The following is a 23,043-nucleotide window of genomic DNA, read 5'->3' on the forward strand; positions in this document are numbered from 1 at the left end:
TTTTCAGTTTGTGGTTTGCCTGATTACTGTTCGCTTTTAAACAGAATTTTAAAAGCATTCTTGCTTCTTTTTACAGTATTCCTAAACTGGCCAGAAAGGTTCTTTGTCTGGTCTCAATACCTAATGCTCAGTTTGTCATCTTAGATCTGTAATTAAACCATTATCCTGTCTAACACAGATTTTGCAATACAATATAGAGTGATTTATGTTATTATTTTTTATATTCAGTATATAGATTTTAAATCCAAGTATTACATTTACTTAATATGAAAAAAGAAAAAAGTTTTTTATTTATTAAAGAGAAAAAAAAACATGAAGTAGCAAAGAAAATCTTTTAGTAGTGGAAATATTTTTCTGCGCTTGAAAAAAATATTTAATGTTGAAAGCATTATGTATTATCCTTTGGAAACTTGTCTATTCCATGTTGTTAACACAAGCTGTCTTGTTCTACAACATGTCCACATATCCTAAACATGTTGTTAAGACCATCCATACCGACTCCATTAAATCAATTCTAGTCATCTTGCGCACAAACATACATAGATAAAGATATTACGTTAATAAAATCTCAAATCTCAGTGGTTTCTAGTGATTTTGCAGAGTACAACAAAACAGGCTGCTATTAGGCAACTCGTCCAATTTTGCTTCTTGTTTTTATACTAATAGGTTTTGATACGATAAACAGAATGATACACTAAACATTTAGAACCACTAGAACATTTCCTAATAACCAGACAAGAGATACTTTCTTTTATGAATATTTAATAAGATTCATTTGAAATAGCTTACATTAGAAACGTATTTCACTGACATACAGTAAAGACCAAAAGTTTGTTCAGACGTTCTCATTCAAAGAGTTTTCTTTATTTTCATGACTATGAAAATTGTAGAGTCACACTGAAGGCATCAAAACTATGAATTAACACATGTGGAATTATGTACATAACAAAAAAGTGTGAAACAACTGAAAATATGTCATATTCTAGGTTCTTCAAAGTAGCCACCTTTACTTTGATTACTGCTTTGCACACTCTTGGCATTCTCTTGATGAGCTTCAAGAGGTAGTCACCTGAAATGGTCTTCCAACAGTCTTGAAGGAGTTCCCCGAGAGATGATTAGCACTTGTTGGCCCTTTTGCCTTCTGTCTGCGGTCCAGCTCACCCCTAAACCATCTCGATTGGGTTCAGGTCCGGTGACTGTGGAGACCAGGTCATCTGGCGTAGCACCCCATCACTCTCCTTCTTGATCAAACACCTTCAGTGTGACTCTACAATTTTCATAGTCATGAAAATAAAGAAAACTCTTTGAATGAGAAGGTGTGTCCAAACTTTTGGTCTGTACTGTACATACAAAACCAGTCTTAGATGAGTAGTCCAGCCTGATCCAGTATGTCTGTCTGTTTGGGTTTAAATGTTTTTTTTTTTTCTCTCTCTCTCTCTCCGACAAGACACAAAGACAATCTAAGCACTGCTTGGACTATATAGTCTTAAACAGTCATCAAAAAATGTTTTATTAAAGACTGTCATAACTTTTTAAAATCAGTTACAAAAATGCAGAGTGATCTAATTTGAATTGAAAAGTAAGACTACCCCTTGGCTAACTGCTAGTTGATTAATAGTCTTAACATTGTGGCATATTCATGCAATTGGATTACTATTATTTTTTTTATTCCAGCAGGTTAGATAGATCTAAGCTGCCTATATGGTTTCTCTTGTTATATGTTTACTTCTTGCCTTTAGTGGCACACACTTGAAGCCGTGAGCGCACTGGAGTTGGTGAATCTTTGGCATTAGTATTCTCATCCTATGAGAGTGCAGTGTGTTCAACCACGTCATGCCTCAAGCAACTGCACCTATCAAGGTTAGAACAGCGCTACCTACTCTCAATAAACGCCATGTAGAGTTTATCATTTCAACTTGCGGCGCTTATTAGTTTATTTCGAGTAACGATTATTTGTCTCGGGGAGGTGTTCCGTTTAAAGGCGGCTGGTATTTCTTCGTTGAAGGACGTCGGGGCATCAAGAAATGTTTGCATCTGGTTCTTTGTTATCGCGCTTCTCTCTGCTGAAGAAGATGAAGCCCTGCAAGGACACTTCAGCTATATGCTGGAGTGAATGAAGGTGACTCGGCTTCTGCATCGTGGCAATGCGGAGAGAATCCAGGAGCAAGACACGGGCAGATCGATCAATTGAGTAAGAAATTGACCAAACGAGTTGCGGCGCATTAATCAATCAGCATTTTATATCAGGGCAGTTTCTTCACTTGATGTGTATGCATGAGTTCTGCACCGAATGGGCGCAAAACCCGCCCCAGATCTGCCGGGACCATTTTCCAGATCGGCAGTAAACCCCCGTCCAGAGAGTCGGAGCGCCGGGAGAGCAGCGAGGCTCTGCGCGCCGTGGCGGACTGCAGAATGGTGCGTAAAGCCTGCGTCATGACCCATGGCATTATTCCTCTCAGAATCCTGCTGATTGTTCATGCATTATTTGAAATTCACGCAGGGTTCTGCAAGTGCCAACATCCTAAATGTATAATGCGACACTAGGGACGTTTTAAATCATTCTGGCTTGGAGGTCTGTGACTTGCGGTAGTTCCAGCTTCATTTTCTCGGGCTGATTTTTCAGAAACGTTTCATTTGGCAGATTATGGCATGGAGAGTTAGTGCTCCATTTTGAGTTAAAACTGCGAGCACATTTGGAACGCACACTGGCTTGTGTGCCCCATTAACAGGCAGAAGGCATGTGGCAAGCCAGGTTAACATTGACCAATTGCTTTGAATTTTTGACATTTAATTCTGTGGTGCAGATTTAGCTGTTCATTTATGACTAATGTGTATTCCAATTGTTGCTGGTAACTATTCTAGTGTTGCTAGTAAGTGCTGGAGTATTTGTAAGCAACTTGTCGCCAGTCAGTAGTTGACACCTGACCCCCAGATTCCTATATTCATAGACAAAAAATAGACAAAAATATGCAGTGTGTGGAAAAGATTCATAGACAAAAATATGCAGTGTGTGGAAAAGTTACTTGTCAATATAGTAGTGAGTGAATAAGTGCTAGTGGCTGAATAGACTATATGCTATTCATTACTGAAATAAATACGTGTTTGTAATTAGTAGTTACTAGTTAAATAAAAAGAAGACATAGCAGTCACTGTGAGACTACTTATGAGTGATTAAAAACATAAAACATGCAAGTAATATCAATACAGATACCTTGGCAATTGAATCACCATTGGCTAGTATTTTTTTTAGTTTACTCGCCAGACTGATATACTATATATATATTACACACATAAACATGCTGTATATATTTTTTAAATGACACAGCTTTTAAAATACCTGAAAGTACACTCTTGACATCAGTCAGTCAACCATTATAATATGATATCTGGATAATCAAGTATTATTTAATGATATAACTTATTAATTATAATGAACTTGGTAACCATGCATGAATGCATAGACATTTAAAATGAATTTAGGACAGGTGGTGGTGTTTTGTTTGTGATTAAGGGAAAAAAACAAAGGGAAAAACGAAATGCACTAAGGATGAACGAGCTGCTGGACTCATGAATATTAATCAGGTTGTATCAGTTTGTGGGAACTGATCTGCTGAAATCAAAAGAGGGATGATAATAGATTATATAGATAGATAGATAGATAGATAGATAGAGATTGCCACTTGAGCATTACTTCTGTCCACTTCGCGCATGTGAGAGAAAGCGACACTGGTCTTGCACCTTCACACTAGAGTTCAAGGTACACCAAATACACAAACACAGGTGCGCTGCGCATCCATTGAGATGAACTGAAAAATATCACAGATTGCTTGACAGAGAGTGAAACTCTGAAGCGATCAGTCAGAGAGTGTTCAGCGAGTGACAATATATCTGTGCTAAACTTATACTTACCCTCCAACTCAAACACTGGTGAGTAAAATCTGATCATTTATTAGCCAGTAGCTAATATTAGACATCATTTAGTCGCCAGAGTGAAGATTTAGTCGCATATGTGAGTGATTTACACAATGTAGAGGGTTGAATTTAACAATAGATTATTAAGGTATTTATGTTTAATCAGCTTGCCATTAAACACTTCCTTTTACATTTATGCATTTAGCAGACGCTTTTATGCAAAACGACTTACTTAATCAGGCTACACATTTTTCTTTTTTCTTAACCATTATGTGTGTTCCCTTTTCACCAGATATTGATAAAATGACATGAGCATCTGGCGTCTGTGGCGCTGCTCTCCAACTAATAGTCTTTTTTAGCTTTGTGACATCGTCAGGTTGTTTCAGTGTTCAGAATGAAAACAAATTCTTGGCATGTTAGATACATGTCATTTCATTAATGTGTTGTCACGTTTCATTTATCTGCTTCATAGACATTTGAGGTTAAAATGGTATTGTAAATCCTACATCTTCACAGTTTGCATTTGTTTCTTCTTTCTTCCATCAGGTTGTCCAGGAGTTCAATACACTTGTGGCCCTCTATAGGGAGTTGGTTATCTCTATTGGAGAGATTTCCGCTGATTGCCCTTCTCTGCGTGCGGAAATGCACAAGACACGCACAAAAGGCTGTGAGATGGCACGGACCGCACACCAAAATCTTTCTGCAATATCAGGGTAAAAACATAGTGCTGTACATGCATATAGCCCATGCTTTATGTATATAGCCTATATATATACTGTATATGTGCAACCAAATTGTTTCTTTTTTGTGAGCGGTTGCCCATCTCATAAGCTCTTCCATTTCTGTTGTATTTGAGAAACATCAAACGGCAAACTAAACTAAACTGTGCTACGTTTCAGCAAAATTGTCGGAGCTCAGAACAGCTTTACTCGGGAGGCAAAGTTGATTTTGCGACTCTGTTAATGGACAGATGCGACAGTTCTGCGAGATCCAGTGAGAAGCGTTTAAATTTGCAGCACAATTATATGGTTACTGCGAGATCTAGTGAGAATCATTCAAATTATGTACATAAATCTGTTATAAACAGTGCTGACATATGTCAGGGAACAAGAAGCGGTAACGCTAACTGGAACCATGTTGTTGTGGTAGAAATAGTCGAATGAATCAATTATTCATTTCAGGGTTTGTACAACCTTTTGAGAGAGAAAATCAAGCACTTTTCAATGACTTTCAAACATTTCACACAACTATTTCCAGCACTTTAAAGCTCTAAGATGATCCAGTTTGAATGTTATTTTTAATGGGGTGATTATATATAAAATATAGCCTACTTTGGGTTAAACAAACACTTATGTAAAAAGTAAAAACATAAAATCACAATTATAACTAGTAGACAGCAGCAGAGGAGCACTTATTGGCTCATTTTAGTAATTAATTTCTACCTTTTCTCTAAATTTTGAAATGATAAAATCACTACCATAAAATATCAAATCATCAAGAAATCAGATTTTGTCAGAATTGTACACATTTTTTTGTGTATGAAGTAAGAAAAGCTTTATATACATATATAATGTATATTATATGTTAACAGTGCATTTTAATGTGGGAGGCTCAATGAGATATTAAGCTGAACATTAGCTTTAGCTTTGTTTCAATTTAATTTTTTTTTTTTTTTTTGGTCAAGTTATAATTAGCTTGCAGTACCCCTGTGGCCCCGCTAGGGGTCATGGGTCCCCTGTTGAAATCATGTTATATATTATGAAGCTGACAAAATTTCACCTTCCCAGCAACATTTAGATAATAAATATCAGTTAGTGCTGACAGGCTTACCATACACTATATTTGGAAAGCAAGATGGATGTTGATTAAGCTGGAAATTATGCTTTCTGCTGTGCATTTACCATAAATCACAGATCTGTGACACGATTTCACATTCTAAGAACACTATAAATCTTTACTATAGCTCTCAAATTGTCCTGCCCAATATTGCTCTGCTGCACTCGATTACACACCACTCTGTTTGCTGTTAGGATGATAAAAAGGTTTAGAAAGTGACATGTTAAGCTGGTCTGTTGTAGTGGTCTGACAGCTCTCGTCAATGTCAAAATGATTGAGATGGCCAATCAAATCAAAGAAGGCGAGGTTTACTGTGCACAAAAAAACGAGTGTGAATTCCAGCACCAAACTTCAGTTCTAACGTTGAAAGAAAGCAAGGTAAGATGGAAGTAACAAACCATTTAATATCTGACAGCAGTTAGACATGTTAAATGATTGACAGTCTTGCAAACTACTCGTTTTGCTCAGATTGAATCAAAATAAGGGATCATTCATGTGATTCGTGTAATTCTGAACTGAATGTGATGAGACAAGACATGTTTTGGATTTTCGACAGCATACAAATATGTGCATATTTTAAAATATAATTTGCGAATAATTCAAAATGATTACTTTAGAAACTAGAAATAATCAAAGAATGGCCAAGACATGGTTATGGCCTTGCTTTACATGCTTATCTTTAATGCCTACATTTGGTGCGTCTCTCTGTTACCAAGTAATTAAAGAACAGAAAAATAAAGTATCCACCATGCCACAGCATTACACCTGGGAATTACAGAGCAGTAATTATACAGGCGTGTAGTATTTTTATTAGTTACACAGTCCTTTTAAACCATCAAGACTGATGTTTTAAAAGTAAAAATTGTGTTGGAACTGGCGAGTTTGATGTACTTCTGTTTCCAGACATCAGCTCAAAACTCAATTTGCAATTAGTCTGCTTCACATTTAAAAAAATATTAAACTGATGGTCATACAGATTTGAAAAAGAAACTGTTAAGCAATTTCAGTGCAAACAATAAATACACGCAAATTGAATATCATCAGAAGGCTGAAAAATATCAAGTTATGCAGTAAATGCTTTAGCTGTATTGCCCAGCATGGCATACAATGTGTCTCAGACCTATGACTTTCATCATTGGTCACTTTTTGTGGACTGCGTGGCATAGGAATGCAGTAAAATGTAACTTGTGAGAGATTAGACAGGTTGAAGTGCATGGCTCGAGGCCAGAACTCTGCAGAATCTAGATCTCAGATGCATTATTGATGCTTTTTTCACAGGCCAGAAGATGGAGAAATACATCCGGAGATCTGCCGCCTCTTTATCCAGCTGCAGTGCTGTCTGGAAATGTACCTGACGGAGATGCTGAAGTCTGTGTGTCTACTGGGATCCCTGCAGCTCCACAGAAAAGGTAATGCTGTTAGGGCGCCCCAGGGCTCTCAGCAGGAAACAGCCACACCAGCGACAGGAAACTGATATCGATGAAGCCTGGCTTGTCCAACTGTAGAGTCTTCTAGTGGTTTAATGTTTGCAGGAGTTGACGCTGATAGTTTCTGTGTTTTGTATCTGATTTGAGCTTCATCATCAGAAACATGGATGTAAATACGGATGCTCTTGGAGCAGGTTGACTTGTTGCCCTGGGGTCAAACCTTGAAATGTTTATGTCTCACTTTATCTGTTCCAGCAAAACATTATTCACGAGTTGCAAAGGTTGACAATAAGAAGGAGGACAGCTCTGACATCCCAATCCTGGAAGACACGTCCTCCACTCTTCCGGACTGTCCGCAGACATACTCCCTGGTGGCCACAGACATTGAGAACATCGAGAGGTGAATAGTCTGAGCTGCTGAACAGGATCTCCATTTCTTTTACCATGAAAACTGAAAGTTTGACTCTGAAACGATTCCTCAATGTTCTAGGGACATGACAGAAATGAAAAACCTGCTAAGCAAACTCAGGGAGACCATGCCTTTACCACTGAAAAACCAAGGTAGTATCACTCAGCATTCGGAATATTTTAGCAAATTTTACCGACATATTTACTGAAAACTTACATACAATGGGCATCAAACAACAGTCTTTCAGCACAGTCAAGGTCTCAAATTGTTAATGTGTACTACCGTTCAGATGTCTGGGGCTATACGATTTTTTGTAAAAAAAAAAAAAAAAAAAAATGTTATGCACACCGAGGCTGCATTAATTTGCGCAAAAATACAGTAGAACAGTAACATTGTAAAATAGTGTATATATTTAAAGTTGTCTATTTTAATATATTGTAAAATGTAATTTATTCCTGTAATGGTAAAGCTGAATTTTCAGCAAATATTACTCCAGTCTTCAGTGTCACATGATCCTTCAGAAATTATTCTAATATTCTGATTTGCTGATATTTCTGATTATTATCGATGTTATAAACAGCTGCTTAAAGTTTTTGTGGAAACCTTGACATTTTTCACTTTGATTTATAGAAAGTTTAAAAGAACAGAATTTGTCTGACCCCTATTTGTTTTTTTTTAACACCGTAAATGTTTTTATGGTCATATTTTATTAATGAGTCCTTTCTGAATAAAAGTATCAATTTCTTTTAAAAATCATACTGACCCCAAACTTTTGAATGGTGATATATTTAAGATTCACTTAGAATTAAAGATGATCTTATACTTATTTTGCCAGAAAATAATAAAAATAATAATAATAATGCAGTTACTGTCCATATGTCCCAAGTGGCCACCTTATTTTTTTTATTTCCAATTTAGAAATTTCGGACTTCAGCAATATTTTTATTTTATTAAAAATTTTGATTTGCAAATTGGAGCTAATGCTTCCTAGATGGTAACAAAATATTGAATGTTGAATTAAAAAGAATGTTTTATTAAATGTATATATTGGCCAACTAAAGGACAGCTGATTTCTTAATGGTTGCTGCTGTTTTACAATGATCTGTTTTTGTGTCACCACAGATGACAGCAGTTTGTTGAATCTGACGCCATACCCCTTGGTCCGGCAGAGAAAGCGGCGTTTCTTTGGCCTCTGTTGTCTGGTGTCTAGCTAAGAGCCGTCTCTCCCAAAATCCAGTCACAAATGACTGCGTTCCCTCACAATGTGTGACACTCACCAATCAACCGTACTACTGCCATTTCCCAAACCAGAGCTTTCTTTTAGTGAGTTCTGTCCAATTTCCTACTGCTATGAGAATAAATAGTAATATCTGTGTAACATCAGTAGTCATACAAACACTATATAATATTTGATCAGTATGACAGATTTTCATTTTTAACTGAATGTTCGTCGACATTATACTTAGTAAAGAAAATGGTTTGTAGTATGAATATTGCTATGTTTGTCCACACGATTCATATTATGTGCTTTTTGTCAAGACAGGTGTTGTACTGAGAGTGCAGAGGTTATGATGCTAAACATTTATGATGCTTTAAAAAAAAATACTGCACAATACGAGTGAATGTGATATCTGACGGTTTGATCTGATTTTATTTGTATTTTTTGCTGTTACAATATTTTTACTACAGTATTATTTAGTCTTCCATAAACCGAAATCCTGTAACTTTTATCCCCCCTTTTCGTTTCAGCCTTTAGGAGTATACAATACCTGAAGAAGCCTTTGTAAATAAAGAATATATCTATAAATGGGAATTTTAGAGATATACAATGTAAACGCACTGTAAAAGCGATCTGAAATATTTTCCAAAACTGTGATTCCTTTAAAGAGATAGTCAGTAAACGGTGACATGTCTATCCATCTGGTGTGATATAAGTCCAGATTGGAGGGACTCAGCATGGGTCTTGCTTATTAATAACAGTTCTAAATGTGTCAGGCATGGTGAAGATACTGTAGTGTCTATGAAAAAACGCAGTGTCGTTTTACATTCATAATAAACCTTTTTATAATGATTTAACAAAACTGGAAGTTTGTGTCTTATATTAAGAATTGTGTTTTATTTAACATACAAAACACCATAAGAAAAGTACAGAAATTATATCTGTAGAATAATAAAAGTCAGTATCAATAGATATTACCCTCTTTTCAGAGAAACTCAGATTAGTCCGAGTGGAAACAATATAAACCGTCTGATATGCACCCTATTTCTCCCATTTCAGCATCTCCCATTAAATGTATCACGTTTGGATCTCAGTCAGTTTTGGGTAATTGGATTTGTTTGCACATTAATAAGGAGGGTGTGAAATTTGCACCTGGCAGCAGTGCCTACCCTTTTACTTTCTCGCAACAATGATGAAGCAGTAATGAAAAAAAAAAAGCATTTACAGGAACAGACATGGTTTTCAGGTTAATTATTTGGCTGCAATGTTGACGCTGGACAAGCTTTTGGCGGAATCTGGGCTGGCTGTCAGGAGTTTGGCAGGACGTCTGGAGCTGGCTCAATACGATCCTTTCAGTCCAGTGGAAGTCCAGAACAGGTTGACAAGAATACACAGCCAGTTTGGTTTAACGTGTGCTTTTTTTTTTTTTTTTTTTTTTGCTGGTTTTTAGGTTGACCAAAATGTCAAGGAAGGTAAAGACACAAAGTCTAGCTTTGTTTTGTTTTTTTTATGCACTTTTAGCAGTTACACTTGTTCCTTATCTTCCAGGAAAGCAAAAAAAGTTTTTTTTTTTTTTTGGTTAAATGCCTGAAATAAGTTCTTTTACTTTTCTTACTAAAGGCAGTTACAGAGGTTGTCAGGACATTAAATCTCATATACTCACTAGACTAGTGCACTTTCACAGACTTTTGTTTATATTTGCGCTTCTGAAAAAAATTCTAAAACATTCAGAGAGAATGGGTTTTAAATAAAAACTGAAAGAGCTGTCGGAAGCCTTCATTTATTAATAGCCTACATTCAGCTTCATATATTTGCTGATTTGACTGTATTTAGGCTTTAAAATTGATAAAAGTTTGTGAAGACTATCATGATTAACAAAAATTCAAAAGCCATTGGAAAAATCTTAATAGGATGAAGGAACAAGGGTCATGCTAATCTTCCGGGTTGGCCAACAAAAACAAAACAGCAGAACTGTATTTCTGCTCCTGCTCGAACTTACTGATTTACCTTTTTTTTTGACTGAATTCTCTGCAAACCAAAAGAAAACTGTTGCAGGAATCCTTCTCAGGGTTCAACATAAATTGTTACACTTTAATATGTAAGCGAGGCTCTGAGATTATGACTGACAGGGTTGAATGCTGACAACCTTGAGAGCCTCTCCTCTGCATTTCCTCACAGCCGCCTCACATTCTGTCATTGTCATTGGTGCAGACGCTCCTTCCTGCTGCACGCACACATGGATCCAGGCATCCTGGGATGAGCATTCCTCACTTGTCTTGCAACGGCAGCTGTTCGTTTGCTCTACAATGACACAATTGTTACAACCAAGCATTCCTGAATATTGACTAGTTGCGACATTTTCAATCTGTACATAGCTCTTTTCTAATCAGCTTCAAAAATACATTAGCAAGAATTTACAATTTCAAGCCAATGGATTCCTTAAAAAGCAGTTTTTGATTTCTGTGGTTAGCGTTATTTGAAGAGACTTCCACGATTTGTTTCACAACATTAAAACATTGTCGTACATTCATGTTTGGGTATGAAAGCATGTACTTTGTGTTTTAAAACAAAAGCTGCAAATTTTGTCGAAAGTCAAGTCAGTGTTAATCACCGAACTTCAAAATGTCAATATAAATAAAAAAAAAATGTCAAAATGTCTTGACACTCAGATTTACAATGTGAAAAAGAAGTCTAACTGATATTTTTAAAAACAGGAGTAGTTCTGAAATTACATATAAAGATTTATATTTAATATAATAGTTTTAATCTAAATTTAAACCATAATGTATTTTAATTTAATTGCAATTAATATGCAATTAATTGTCTGAAAACATTACATTCAGTTTGCACTTAAGTATATTATTTCCTTGTTAAGTACTGTTTTTAAAAGTCAGCTAAAGCGTACTTTTTTTTTCACAAGGGGATGTGTGCTATTATTTTATAATCCCTCACCGTCACACATCTCCCAGAGCGTGCAGTCCGGACAAGCAGTGGATGAGCGATGTGGCCACTGGCAGGCACTGTCTTCAGCAAGAGTGTACTGATTTCCCAGACAGCGCATAGCCTGTACTTTACACAGGCTCATTGTCCGTGCCCGACCGCGCTTCACATCAGTGGCACATATCTCCAGGGAAGACCTGCAGAAGAGAGAAACACACAACCCTTTGGCTCTATGGCTATATAGAAATACCTGTCCTGTCTAGGAACATACTTGCACTCGTGGGGTACTTTACAGACACATTTGTCCTTCGACAGGTTCTCCCATGGCTGGCACTGCAATGGCACAGCGGTTGACTTTAAAACTAATGGAAAACAAAGAACCTTTACTTACATTTTACTCACACTCAAAAACAATTACTTACATTAATTCTTTGCATCACTACATTTCAAAATTTGTCAAACAACCTTGTAATGGTTGACTCTTTACAATGTTTGTGTGTATCTACATTTGACTTCCACCTGTGAGACAACTGGTTTCTTTTGGCTGTGGTGACCAGGAAAGGCCAGCGTTGCACTGAATCTCAGCCGGACCTTCTCTGACTTTCCCTTCAGGGCAGGAAAGTGAGACAGCTTCACCGATGTTATAGGTAAGCTTCCACGGGCTTCCAGTGACATCTGGAGGAAGCTGAGGTAGATCACATAATGTCTCTGCAGACAGCAAGCAACATTTATTTTAAAACATATAAAACATATATGGTTCCTCATTTTTCGGAAAAGTTAAATATTATGGGATGCAATAAAATTAATTTATAAAGTTAATAATGAATCAATAACTGAAAAAAAACTAAATATGTAAAATATTAAATATGTAAAATATGCATTTTGTTTTATATTATATAGTATTAAAAAACACGGTTTCTTGTTTTCTAAAATGTATAATTTAAATAATTAAAACAGCAGTTATTATATATGTCGCAAACTATATCTTACAAAATATCATTTAATATTTAAATAAAATGTAAATAACCCTAAAGAAGTTCCTCACTAATTAATAATTTATGAAGACATGGTATATACAGTGTACTACCATCAGTATATGTCAGCTCTAAAAAGTCATATTCACTTACTCTTGCACTCTATTTGATGTCGCCCCCAGTCTAGATTTTCTTGACATTCTGCTATAGGATCCCCAATCAGGTGAAAGCCCTCAGTGCATGCATACTCAATCTTACTGCCCACTGGATATGCATCTTTGGGGTACTGCAATTAGGGGAAGACAAAAACATTGTAACGTCTCAAAAAAAAATATTCAATCACATTTTAATGGAGAATATTTAATAAAATTATTTTTTACCAAAACAAACCCATTAGCGAGGAAGGGGGGTGTTTTACAACTTTTCCTGGGTGTTAAAGAATTTGCAAAGCAGTGAGGCTCCATTGAACTGAAAATAGGTCAAAACCATTAAGTCAGGTTTCCACATAGTGGCAGTATTGCTGCACAGTAATATTCTCTAGGTCTCTAGCAACTTGTAAAGAACAGCTTATTACAGCCTTTCAGAACTAAGTTTTGTACTGTTGAAGAGGCGTTTGACCTTTCCTCACCGTAGGTAATCTAATTCCTGCACATCATCGCAGACTGTTGTCTCCACAGCGTTCCCAATACAGTCCCTGCCGCCTGAAGGAGCGGGACGGCTGCAGGAGCGGCTCCGGCTTTTCTGACCTTCCTTGCAGGTGCTCCATGAAGACCAACAGGCCCAGTCTCCGTGAATCACTCCTGAGATAAAAAGACATGAACTGGACAATCAAAAACAAGAAAGTGACCACAAAAGATATTTGGATACTTAAAGGGATAGTCCAACCCAGAATTTAAATTTTGTCATAAATCACTTACTCCCATGTCGTTTCAAACCCGTAAAAGCTTTGTTCGTCTTCGGAACACAATTTCAGATATTTTGGAGGAAACCCAGGACCGTTGTGACTGTCCAATAGACTGCCAAGTAAAATACACTGTCAAGGTCAAGAAAAGTATGAAAGACATCATCAGAATATTCCGTCTGCCATCAGTGATTAAACTGTAACATTATGAAGTGACAAGAATACTTTTTGTACGAGAAGAAAACAAAAATAACGTCTTTATTCAACAATTTGTCTCCTCTGACTCTCCCCGCATCACCGTAGTGCCATTTTGGAAAACACCTGCTGAACGCAAACTGCGTACCCTATTCTGTGTCAGCCACAACACAAGGATGCGCTACTTTCTTTCAAATCAAAGCATAAGTTCATGTAGAAAATGTATCCATGTGGCGCTGCTGACGCAGAAGAGTGTAAGCATTTTGCGTTCAGCAGTTGTTTTCCAAAATGGCGCTAAGTCATTATTTTAGTTTTCTTCTCATACAAAAAGTATTCTCGTCACTTCATAATGTTAAAGTTGAACCACTGACGGCAGATGGACTATTCTGATGATGCTTTTCATACTTTTCTGGACCTTGACAGTGTATTTTACTTGGCAGTCTATGGGAAAATCACAAGCCTCCCGGTTTTCATGCAAAATATCTTAAATTGTGTTTCAAAGACGAACAAAGCTTTTATGAGTTTGGAACAACATGGGGGTAAGTTATTAATGACAAAATTTTCATTTTGGGGTGGAGTATCCCTTTAAGCCACACTTAAAGTGAATGATTTAAACATAAACTGAGCATGTTACATTCCCAATCACATATCATAAATCAAGATCATACACAAAAAAAGAGAAAAATACTATAAAAATAAAGTTTTTAGTTATTATTATCATAAAAAGAAATGTTTACATTTAGAAATCCAAATAAAATATATACAAATATAAATGTATCATTTATTCATTAGATAGATCACAATTTAATATAATTAAGAATTGCAATTTTCTTCATAGCTGAGTTTCCATAATTGATTAAGCATTTTTTTTTGTTTATCCCTTTGTATGTTTTAACTTGACTTGAATTTATTCAAATTTGCAAACTCGTTAAATAATTACATTTTTTAGATTGGGAATTTGGGGTCCGCGGCTTTAAAAAAATTTGAAAACCCCTGATCGATGCAATATTAATTTAAGTGATTAATCTGTACCTGGCTGTTCATCTTGCGGCGTCCCATACTCGCACGCCTGGCCTTTGGTGCCTGGTTTACACACACACTTACAGACGTCATTGTCAAGCATGCGCAGCCCATTGTTCTTGCATTCTCTGCAGTGACATGAGTGTTTCTCGCTGAGGTAAGTCTCAATTGCGTGCTTTAAATGATGCTTTTTCACCCCCGCACATGAGACCTCTTTCACCAGCTCATGGAGAGGTCTGAGCTGCACGAATCAGAAATTCACACATGGTTTCTCATATTAGAATGAAATCATTGCATGTGTTTCTATTATATGATTAGCATAGCATACACTATTTGTTATTATAACAGCCTTATTTGCATACAATAACCATATATTAACATTGCTTTTCCAAACCAACCTTTTGTTTGATGACTTTTGGATACTCTTTCACTGAACCCGACCACTGTGAGAACGCCCTGCCATTCTCCACTAGTGTGTTTTTGTTTAACATTGACAATTTCGCTATAAATGCAGGAGCTCCACCATATATATTCGTGGTCATATCATTTTTTGGTATGCTTTCATCTGATTGGGAAACACAAAACAGAATATTATTATACAGTGCATTGCCTTTATACAGAAACAAGTATGAAAGTATTGCATAAGCGTGCAGAATTTTGTCTCCCAAAAGTAAAATAAAGCTTCAGTTAAGCATTTATGGTTTGAATTTGCTTTCTTTTTCTAAATGACTTACAAAATCGTTGAGCCTCATTAAATGTTTCTTCACGGCATTTTACTGTGGTCCACCTGATGAAAAACAGGATAGAATGGGACGTTTCGACACAATGTTTATAGTCTCTTTGTACAGTTTCTAAGTAAAAAGAGAAAACAGACAGCTGTTAGACAGTGCAATGACCTTGAATGAAAAACAACATCAACAGCTTCTCATGTAATAATGAAACAAAAATGTGACATACAGACCACTCACGCAATTTTTTAATGACATCTTGGCTGGCCATCATAAATAATCTAAACTGTCCCCCAAGAGAGCCCTCCGAAATGTAGTGGGTCCCAAATCTCTCCAGCACATTACGATAGGCAGCATAATCATATGTGACCGGTAAGGACAGCAGTGCTTTCCAGAACTCTTCTGAAAGTGGCAGATATTCTGGGGCCTGGTTTTGGAACTGGGCCACATCCATATCACTCTTCATGATAAGCAGATTTTTGGACTGAAAGGAGAGCAAAGTTTCAGATTTTAATATTTGGGTATATGTTGTCAATGACTTCAATTTTTTTTTTTTTAAGCAACAGAAAATTCAGAGATTGCGATACAGTTAACCTAAAATGAATGCCTAAATCCCCATTTTAACATTTAACATAAAAAATAAGAATAATAATTTGTTACCATAACCTAATGCATTAAGTCACATCTGCAACCAACAGAGTTAACCTCATACACAGAGTCAAATATTATGTTAACCCGGAGTTAAAATGTATTTTAATAATGACTTATTATCAATATTATATAGTGAATATGTTGTAGCATACGGTACCTGAGACTGGAACAGTTCGTTATGGAAGACATAATCGTCATGCCCATAAGATGTGCCGGATGTTCTTGAATGTTTTTCAATGTGAGTAAGGTAATGCCAAGAGCTGTCATAGGATTCATCTGTAAAATCATTTTTTGCTGTGACCTGGCAAAAACAAATGCAGAAACTAAGATAAAACTGAATAGAAAGTCTCCCAGATTCTGCTCTTGCACTGGTGACGTGTTCTGCTTTGTGTATCTCATGAGTATTATTTATCTTAATCTAGTAAACTGTGAAATTTAAAGGACCTGGAAAGTGTATCTGAGGACACTTTGGGGAAGTCTGTATAGGTCCCTGTGGTCTCCACTGAAGGTCTTTCTACACAGACCTCCAAAGCTTTTGGTGTTGATAACTGTTCCTCTTGCCTCTTTCCTCAATGCATCAAACCTTTAGTGCAAACATTCACAATCATAGTGGCTTTAGTCATCTGTCTGTGAATGTATTATTGAAATGAAATGAGATCTAATTAAGTTACCCGTGACCAGTGAGCTCTACATTCGGTGGAGGTTTTTGCAGGTCACAGATCACTTCACTGTCACATTTCCACTCATCTGAGCCGTCTTCACAGTCTTCCTCTCCATTGCATACCAGAGACTGACTGATACATTTCCCTTCAGAGAAAAATTATTCATCATTCAACTTAAAACTCTTTTTACGTTTTAAAGACGTTCAAATAAGTTTCATATCAAAAGAAGTACCTGACTGACAGCGAAAACGGTCTCCACAACCCTCCTCTAGAGGACAGACCTGAGCTGAAATGCATGATTGTGTGCGGGTTGAGCTCCCAGTGCAAGGCTGACCCCCAAACTGAGAGTAGACTGCAATGGAGCGGGTCTGTGTCTGTAATGTCCACATATGTCAGTATACAGATACCGCAACTACATTTACAGAAATTTATACAGCATACTAGACAGCAAGCAATTATTTAGTGTAAGATAGATGTACATTGTTAGTGATGCATGTCTAAGAACAGGTCAGAAACAAAACACTAGTCTCACCTGTGTTTTGGAGCAGCCATCACAGGCAGACCAGCTTTCAGGGGACCAGGGTCCCCACTTGCAGTGCACAGGTTCAGACACAGACCGGATGGACCTCACTGACACTGCACTGATTCAGAAGCAAGCTCATTAAAAATATGTAATCAGAATTACAAAATATGCTACTGTATATATGTACTCTGGCCACAAAAATATTTGGACATTTTTACATTAAATAACAGAATCTCAAACTGGCATCTGCAAAGAAATGACACTGGAGCTTTTCGCAGAACTGACTTCACTAAATTCACTGCCTTCACCCAGGTGTCCTATTGGAGTATATTACGTACAGTATTCAGTATACATTAGAGTTTACTACAATATGAAAATACCACAAAGTATTCAAATAAAAATAAAAATCTATAGATTCATCGCCTAATTCAATTAAATGTTTGGTGTCACATTTTATGTTGCTATACAATGCAATGGCATTTTAAATTGTGACTTCAGTGTCAGATACTTTTTGGGGCCACTGTCTATGAATATTGTATGTTCTATCACATTAAAACTGCCATGCATATAAACATTTTACATTGCATTCAAGCCATACATTTTGTATTCAAGCTATACAGACGGACAGACAGACAGACAGACAGACAGACAGACAGACAGACAGACAGACAGACAGACAGATAGATAGATAGATAGATAGATAGATAGATAGATAGATAGATAGATAGATAGATAGATAGATAGATAGATAGATAGATAGATAGATAGATAGATAGATAGATAGATAGATTTTCAGTTATATAGTTATTATTTACAGTTATTGCTCATAAAGCGTTAGGAAATAAAGTACATATTGCGGCAAAGTAGTTTTAGTTACTTACTGTATAACTGCTGCTGAAGACAACAGAGAGACAAGAAATACTTCATGCAGGGACACACACTAAAAACAAAGTTAAAATGAAAAACAGTTCTCCTAATAACACCATGTTAGCAGTTGTGGGGAAAAAAATGCATTTTATCAATATTGCATTAATCTTGACAGTTTACTGGAGTTCATCATTTGTGTCAGTGTACAGCATCGTGCTTTAAAAGTATATTTGTAGTGGTCCCTTTAAATTATGCAGGAATGTGTATATTAACGCTTACCTTCATTGTAATAATCCTAAACAACATACAGATTCTCTCCAAACTGTCTTTACTGTGTGCAGCTACAGGAAACACTCCCAGTTCCTGTTTTATCTCGCAACAACAAGTCTTAAGCGGGAAATGATCATTTCTCTGCCAAAAAAAATGCATGTAACAGCACAATCCTCATTTCACTGGAATGTGAGCGAGACTCAGGGGATCGAAAGAGCACATAACTCTCTCTAATGGCTCTAGAGGATTTAAGGCGCACGCTGAGAGTTAAACGGTCAGTTATGGATGTCCATTTGAGTAAATAGACAGATAAAATCATGTTTGCTTAGGTAGCTGTCATGCATCTAATGAGAATTAGACCTCTACATTTGATTCTCTGTCAGGTAGGTAAACACAATAAACACTTGATGGAGACAAAGCACCATTTCTTTTCATCCAATTCTGCAACATTAAAAGAATAGTGAATAAAAGAATGAAAATTACTCATACTCAGGCCATCACAGATGTAGAAGAGTTTGTTCTTACGATTTATTTAGATAGTTTAGTTTAGACATTGTACTACCTATAAGTAACTTTACAATTACATGTCACCTAACTCTCATTAGGGTTAACAGAATAAGTTGATATGTAATGTACTTGCAATGCTCTGTGAGGTGAAAAACTGCGTGTTTGTAAAAAAAAAAAAGTTGTTAAATTAAGCTGTTTTAACTATAAACCCTTGCTTCTGGTTAAAATTCCAGTCCTTAAACCATAATAGCACTTCTTCCAGTGAAAAGATTCACTTTTAAATGGTTCTTAATCTATGCATATTTCTCTCCTGAAATTAAAAAAATTCCTTAATGGACTAGTTTCTTCCAATACTGCAGCTTTTAGCTTCAGAAAAGGTTAAACGATTTAGTAGAGTCGTGGATTACTTGTGGATTATTGTGTTGTTTTCGTCAGCTTGTTGAACTCTCATTCTGACAGCATCCGTTTACTGTGGAGGATCCATTGTTGAGCAAGTGATGTGATGCTAAACTTCTACAAATCTGGTCAGACGAAGGGTGAGTACAGAAAATGTTTCATTTTTGGGTGAACGATCCCTTTTAAGAAGCTTCAAATGTGGATTATTTAATATATAGCCTCTTTTAGGTTACATACGTCTTGTTTACTGGAAAGGTCACTGTATTTAAAAAAAAAATCTCCTGATGTAGTATCTCCTAAGAGAACGACAGCACCTTCCCAGCATATAGATCGCCTTTGTGTATAATAATGCCTTATATTGTCTCTGTGTCAGGGGTTAATCGCCATGCTTTTTTTCGCTTCTTAGACCTCAGAATCCACAGTTCCTCTGAGGATCTCATTTGCATAATTAAAAGGTAATTGAGTTTCTCACCGAGCCCCTCATCAGCAAGCTGTTATTCACAACATGTTCAGCAGGGAGGTAATGCATCATAAATTCATGTCAGAGTCATGGTCACACAGTCCTTTCTTGCATGAGTCGACACAAACCAAAATATATACGTTTAATATTATTTAACATTTAAATGCACAGAGCATGTTAGTACTTCATGTATCTCTCCTTTAAATTTAATGACAGCAGAACTCAAACTGTAGTTTGTTTGCAACTTGACATTGTCATGTTCTCCAGCGTGTTTTGAAATGATCCATAGAACGTCTTGAGCATCACTGGAAGAACATCGGACTGGAATTTTTTTTTTTTAAATTTCCAAAAAGAAAAACTGCCCTGGTTCCAATTAGATTTAGAATTCCATTTCCAGTGGAGTCCTAGACTTGAGAACCCCATTTAGTTTGCTAGATGACACATGGAAACATGATGTAGAATACATACTGTATACTCAAAATTCATTCAAAAGTTTGAGGTGAGATTTTTTATTTTTCAGCAAGGATGTATTAAAGGGGTCATATGATTTTTTTTAAAGAACATTATTTTGTGTATTTGGTGTAACAGAATATGTAGACATGCTTTAATGTAAAAAAAAAACATTATTTTTAATAATATATTTGCCTCTCGCAAAATCCCTCCTTCCATAAATGCGGTCTGCACTGATTGGCCAACTGATCCAGGGCATTGTGATTAGTCGAACACATGCCTGCTTTTTTGCGTGAACATTTGGGCGGCATTACACAAATATTTCCACATAGTGATGTAGACGTGTTTGAACGTGGCATTTAAGGGGGGCGTGACAGAGTCTTAATTTTGAAAAAGAATATCTCTTTGGATTTGAGACTTCAGTCTTTGCAACTTTACAGATCTTCTTTATGCACCAAGAGCTTGTAACAGTCCAAAGAGAAAGGAAACATTGAAATCGCATCACGTGACCCCTTTAAACTGATCAAAAGAAATGTAAATATATTTATAATGTTACAAAAGGTTTCTATTTCAAGTAAATGCTGTTCTTTTGAACTCTACAAGGATTCTGAAAATTCTGTTTTCCAAAAAATATTCAACCGTTTTCAAACATGGATAACGACAAGAAATGTTTCTTTAGGAGCAAATCAGCATATTAAAATAATTTCTGGAGGATGTGACACTCAAGACTGGAATAATGGCTGCTTTTAAAAAAATTTAGCTTTGCCATCGCAGCAATAAATATAATTTTACTAAAATTTTTCTTAAAAATATATACAGTACTAGAAAACAGAAAACAGTTATGTTAAAATGCAATATTATTTGCATCAGCGAGTATGTTTATGAGAGTCTTTTAAAAACTGATGTGATAATGGAAACGTCAAGTCATATTGAATGGTATCTTCATCCACTTTTCTTGAGTGCTTTGTAATGGGACTAGAAAGGAGCATTTGTTTATTCGGTTTGTGCTTCTGATGACACAAAACCTAAGAATCCAGCTTAGAGTAAATCTCACAGTCAAGATTTGCAATGTCTGACAGTTTGAAGAAACAATGGATTATACAACAACACTAGCAACTTAACTGCTTTGAATTGTGATACACGCAACAATATTCAGTATTATGTAAATTGTTAACATCATTAAAAGGTGAAAAAGGTTATTTATACAGTTATTTTTTACATTATTTACATGTCTCAATATGAGTTGTAAATGGATGCTGTCAAACTAGGATGTTCTAATATTGTTCAGCTGGCTGTGTGAAAGCATGCTGGCATTAGGGAAACTCTTATCTTATGCCAGTACTGCTTTTAAAAATGGTGCCATGCTGCTCGTAATTACACTGTGGACCGTGAATGTGAGGTTTATGCCCAACCTTATTTGGCAATCCGAGTATCATTTTTAATATCACTGCAGGCAACTGTCAAACACGAATAGATTGAGCTGGCAGGAAAAAGAGCCAGTCAGACGCTGTCCACTCTTAATCAGAAACGGAAACTGACTAATGATTATATCATAATTGCCTCCCACAACAGGTTTTTATTTATGGCCAAGAGAAACATTTTTCTAGAATGAGATACATCTAGAACTGGAAATCAGCGATTATTGCTGATTAAGTAGTTTAATTACTGTCAAAGCTCAAGCTTCCTCCCCAGCCCATCAGAAAACAACAGTTGCACTAATTCTAACATTTTCTATAATCACATTTTTAGCTAACTTAAAGCAGCTTTAGGTGATTCTTTTAGAATACACATAGTAAAATATCCACATACCCTTATATCACTGTGTTGTGTGAAACCAAACATCTTTGTGTTGCAGCTAAAGTCTAAGCTAACCGTATAGCCTCAGTAAACAATATAGACAACCAAGGAGCATCCCTCAAAAAAAACAAGCCAATCATTCATGTTTTCTGCCTGTGAATCATTTTTAATATTCAGGTTAGCTTACATATCTTTAGATGGCTTTGGATAATGACTGCGAGGTTAAAGTTTAGTATAGCTACTGGCCGAACTGAGCAATGAAACCATTGAACAGCAGAGATGGTTTATCTGCTGTGCTCTAATTTCGAGAATCACAGTCACAGCAACGCTTGTTCGCTGCAGTTTGAAAAATACAATCAGCAGACTAACAGCTTCTCCTAATAAGCTCACAATCAGAAAAGAGAGTACACAGTGCTCGGAATAAGTGAAAGAGAGGTTTTTCACAGCTGCATAGTGCCGTTGTCAAAACATGCTGAGCGGACCTCTGCCAGCAATAAATAGCTGTAATTGAGAAAGCATGTAATGAGGCTACGGACTCTGCTCTCGGCATCACAGAGAGAGAGAGAGAGAGAGAGAGAGAGGGAGAGAGAGAGAGAGGGAGAGAGAGAGTTGGCAAACTGCACATCTACGCAAATGTTACTTTATCGATTGTTATTTATTTAAATTAATTTCTCGCCTGCATTTCAATAGATTTCACGAGTCATGGCTCATTTGGTAGAAGATATCATAGAAGACCTGGAGCAAGAATTTCAGCACATGCAATTTAACTGTGTTTAACTAGCAGTATCAGTTATGATTGTACATACATTTGTATAGATAACAACCTGATCTCATGAGAAAGTATTGCTATTTTATATTTTGGCAAATTGGTGTTTGTAGTGACAATTTGTGTTGAAATT

General features: G+C 36.3%; 2 protein-coding genes across 2 annotated transcripts; one reads left to right on the forward strand and one right to left on the reverse strand.

The window, feature by feature from the left end:
• The first annotated feature begins 1,794 nt into the window (after positions 1–1,794).
• Positions 1,795–10,072, forward strand: LOC113096392 (regulator of G-protein signaling 7-binding protein A-like). Its single transcript, XM_026261773.1, has 6 exons — positions 1,795–2,415; positions 4,459–4,625; positions 7,027–7,157; positions 7,431–7,575; positions 7,666–7,736; positions 8,707–10,072. Exons 1-6 carry the CDS (start codon positions 2,275–2,277, stop codon positions 8,796–8,798), a joined length of 747 nt encoding a protein of 248 aa, XP_026117558.1. The 5' UTR covers positions 1,795–2,274; the 3' UTR covers positions 8,799–10,072.
• A 147-nt stretch (positions 10,073–10,219) lies between these two features.
• On the reverse strand, positions 10,220–18,708 carry c7a (complement component 7a). Its single transcript, XM_026261772.1, has 18 exons — positions 18,544–18,708; positions 18,279–18,337; positions 17,407–17,515; positions 17,107–17,248; positions 16,884–17,019; positions 16,657–16,795; positions 16,370–16,513; positions 15,802–16,045; positions 15,568–15,684; positions 15,232–15,398; positions 14,846–15,074; positions 13,346–13,517; positions 13,098–13,185; positions 12,871–13,003; positions 12,263–12,451; positions 12,015–12,105; positions 11,756–11,940; positions 10,220–11,104 (listed from the first exon to the last, which is right to left on the reverse strand). Exons 1-18 carry the CDS (start codon positions 18,691–18,693, stop codon positions 10,920–10,922), a joined length of 2,679 nt encoding a protein of 892 aa, XP_026117557.1. The 5' UTR covers positions 18,694–18,708; the 3' UTR covers positions 10,220–10,919.
• Between the last annotated feature and the right edge of the window lie 4,335 nt (positions 18,709–23,043).

This window comes from Carassius auratus, unplaced genomic scaffold, assembly GCF_003368295.1.
Source record: "Carassius auratus strain Wakin unplaced genomic scaffold, ASM336829v1 scaf_tig00215912, whole genome shotgun sequence".
Taxonomy (NCBI): domain Eukaryota; kingdom Metazoa; phylum Chordata; class Actinopteri; order Cypriniformes; family Cyprinidae; genus Carassius; species Carassius auratus.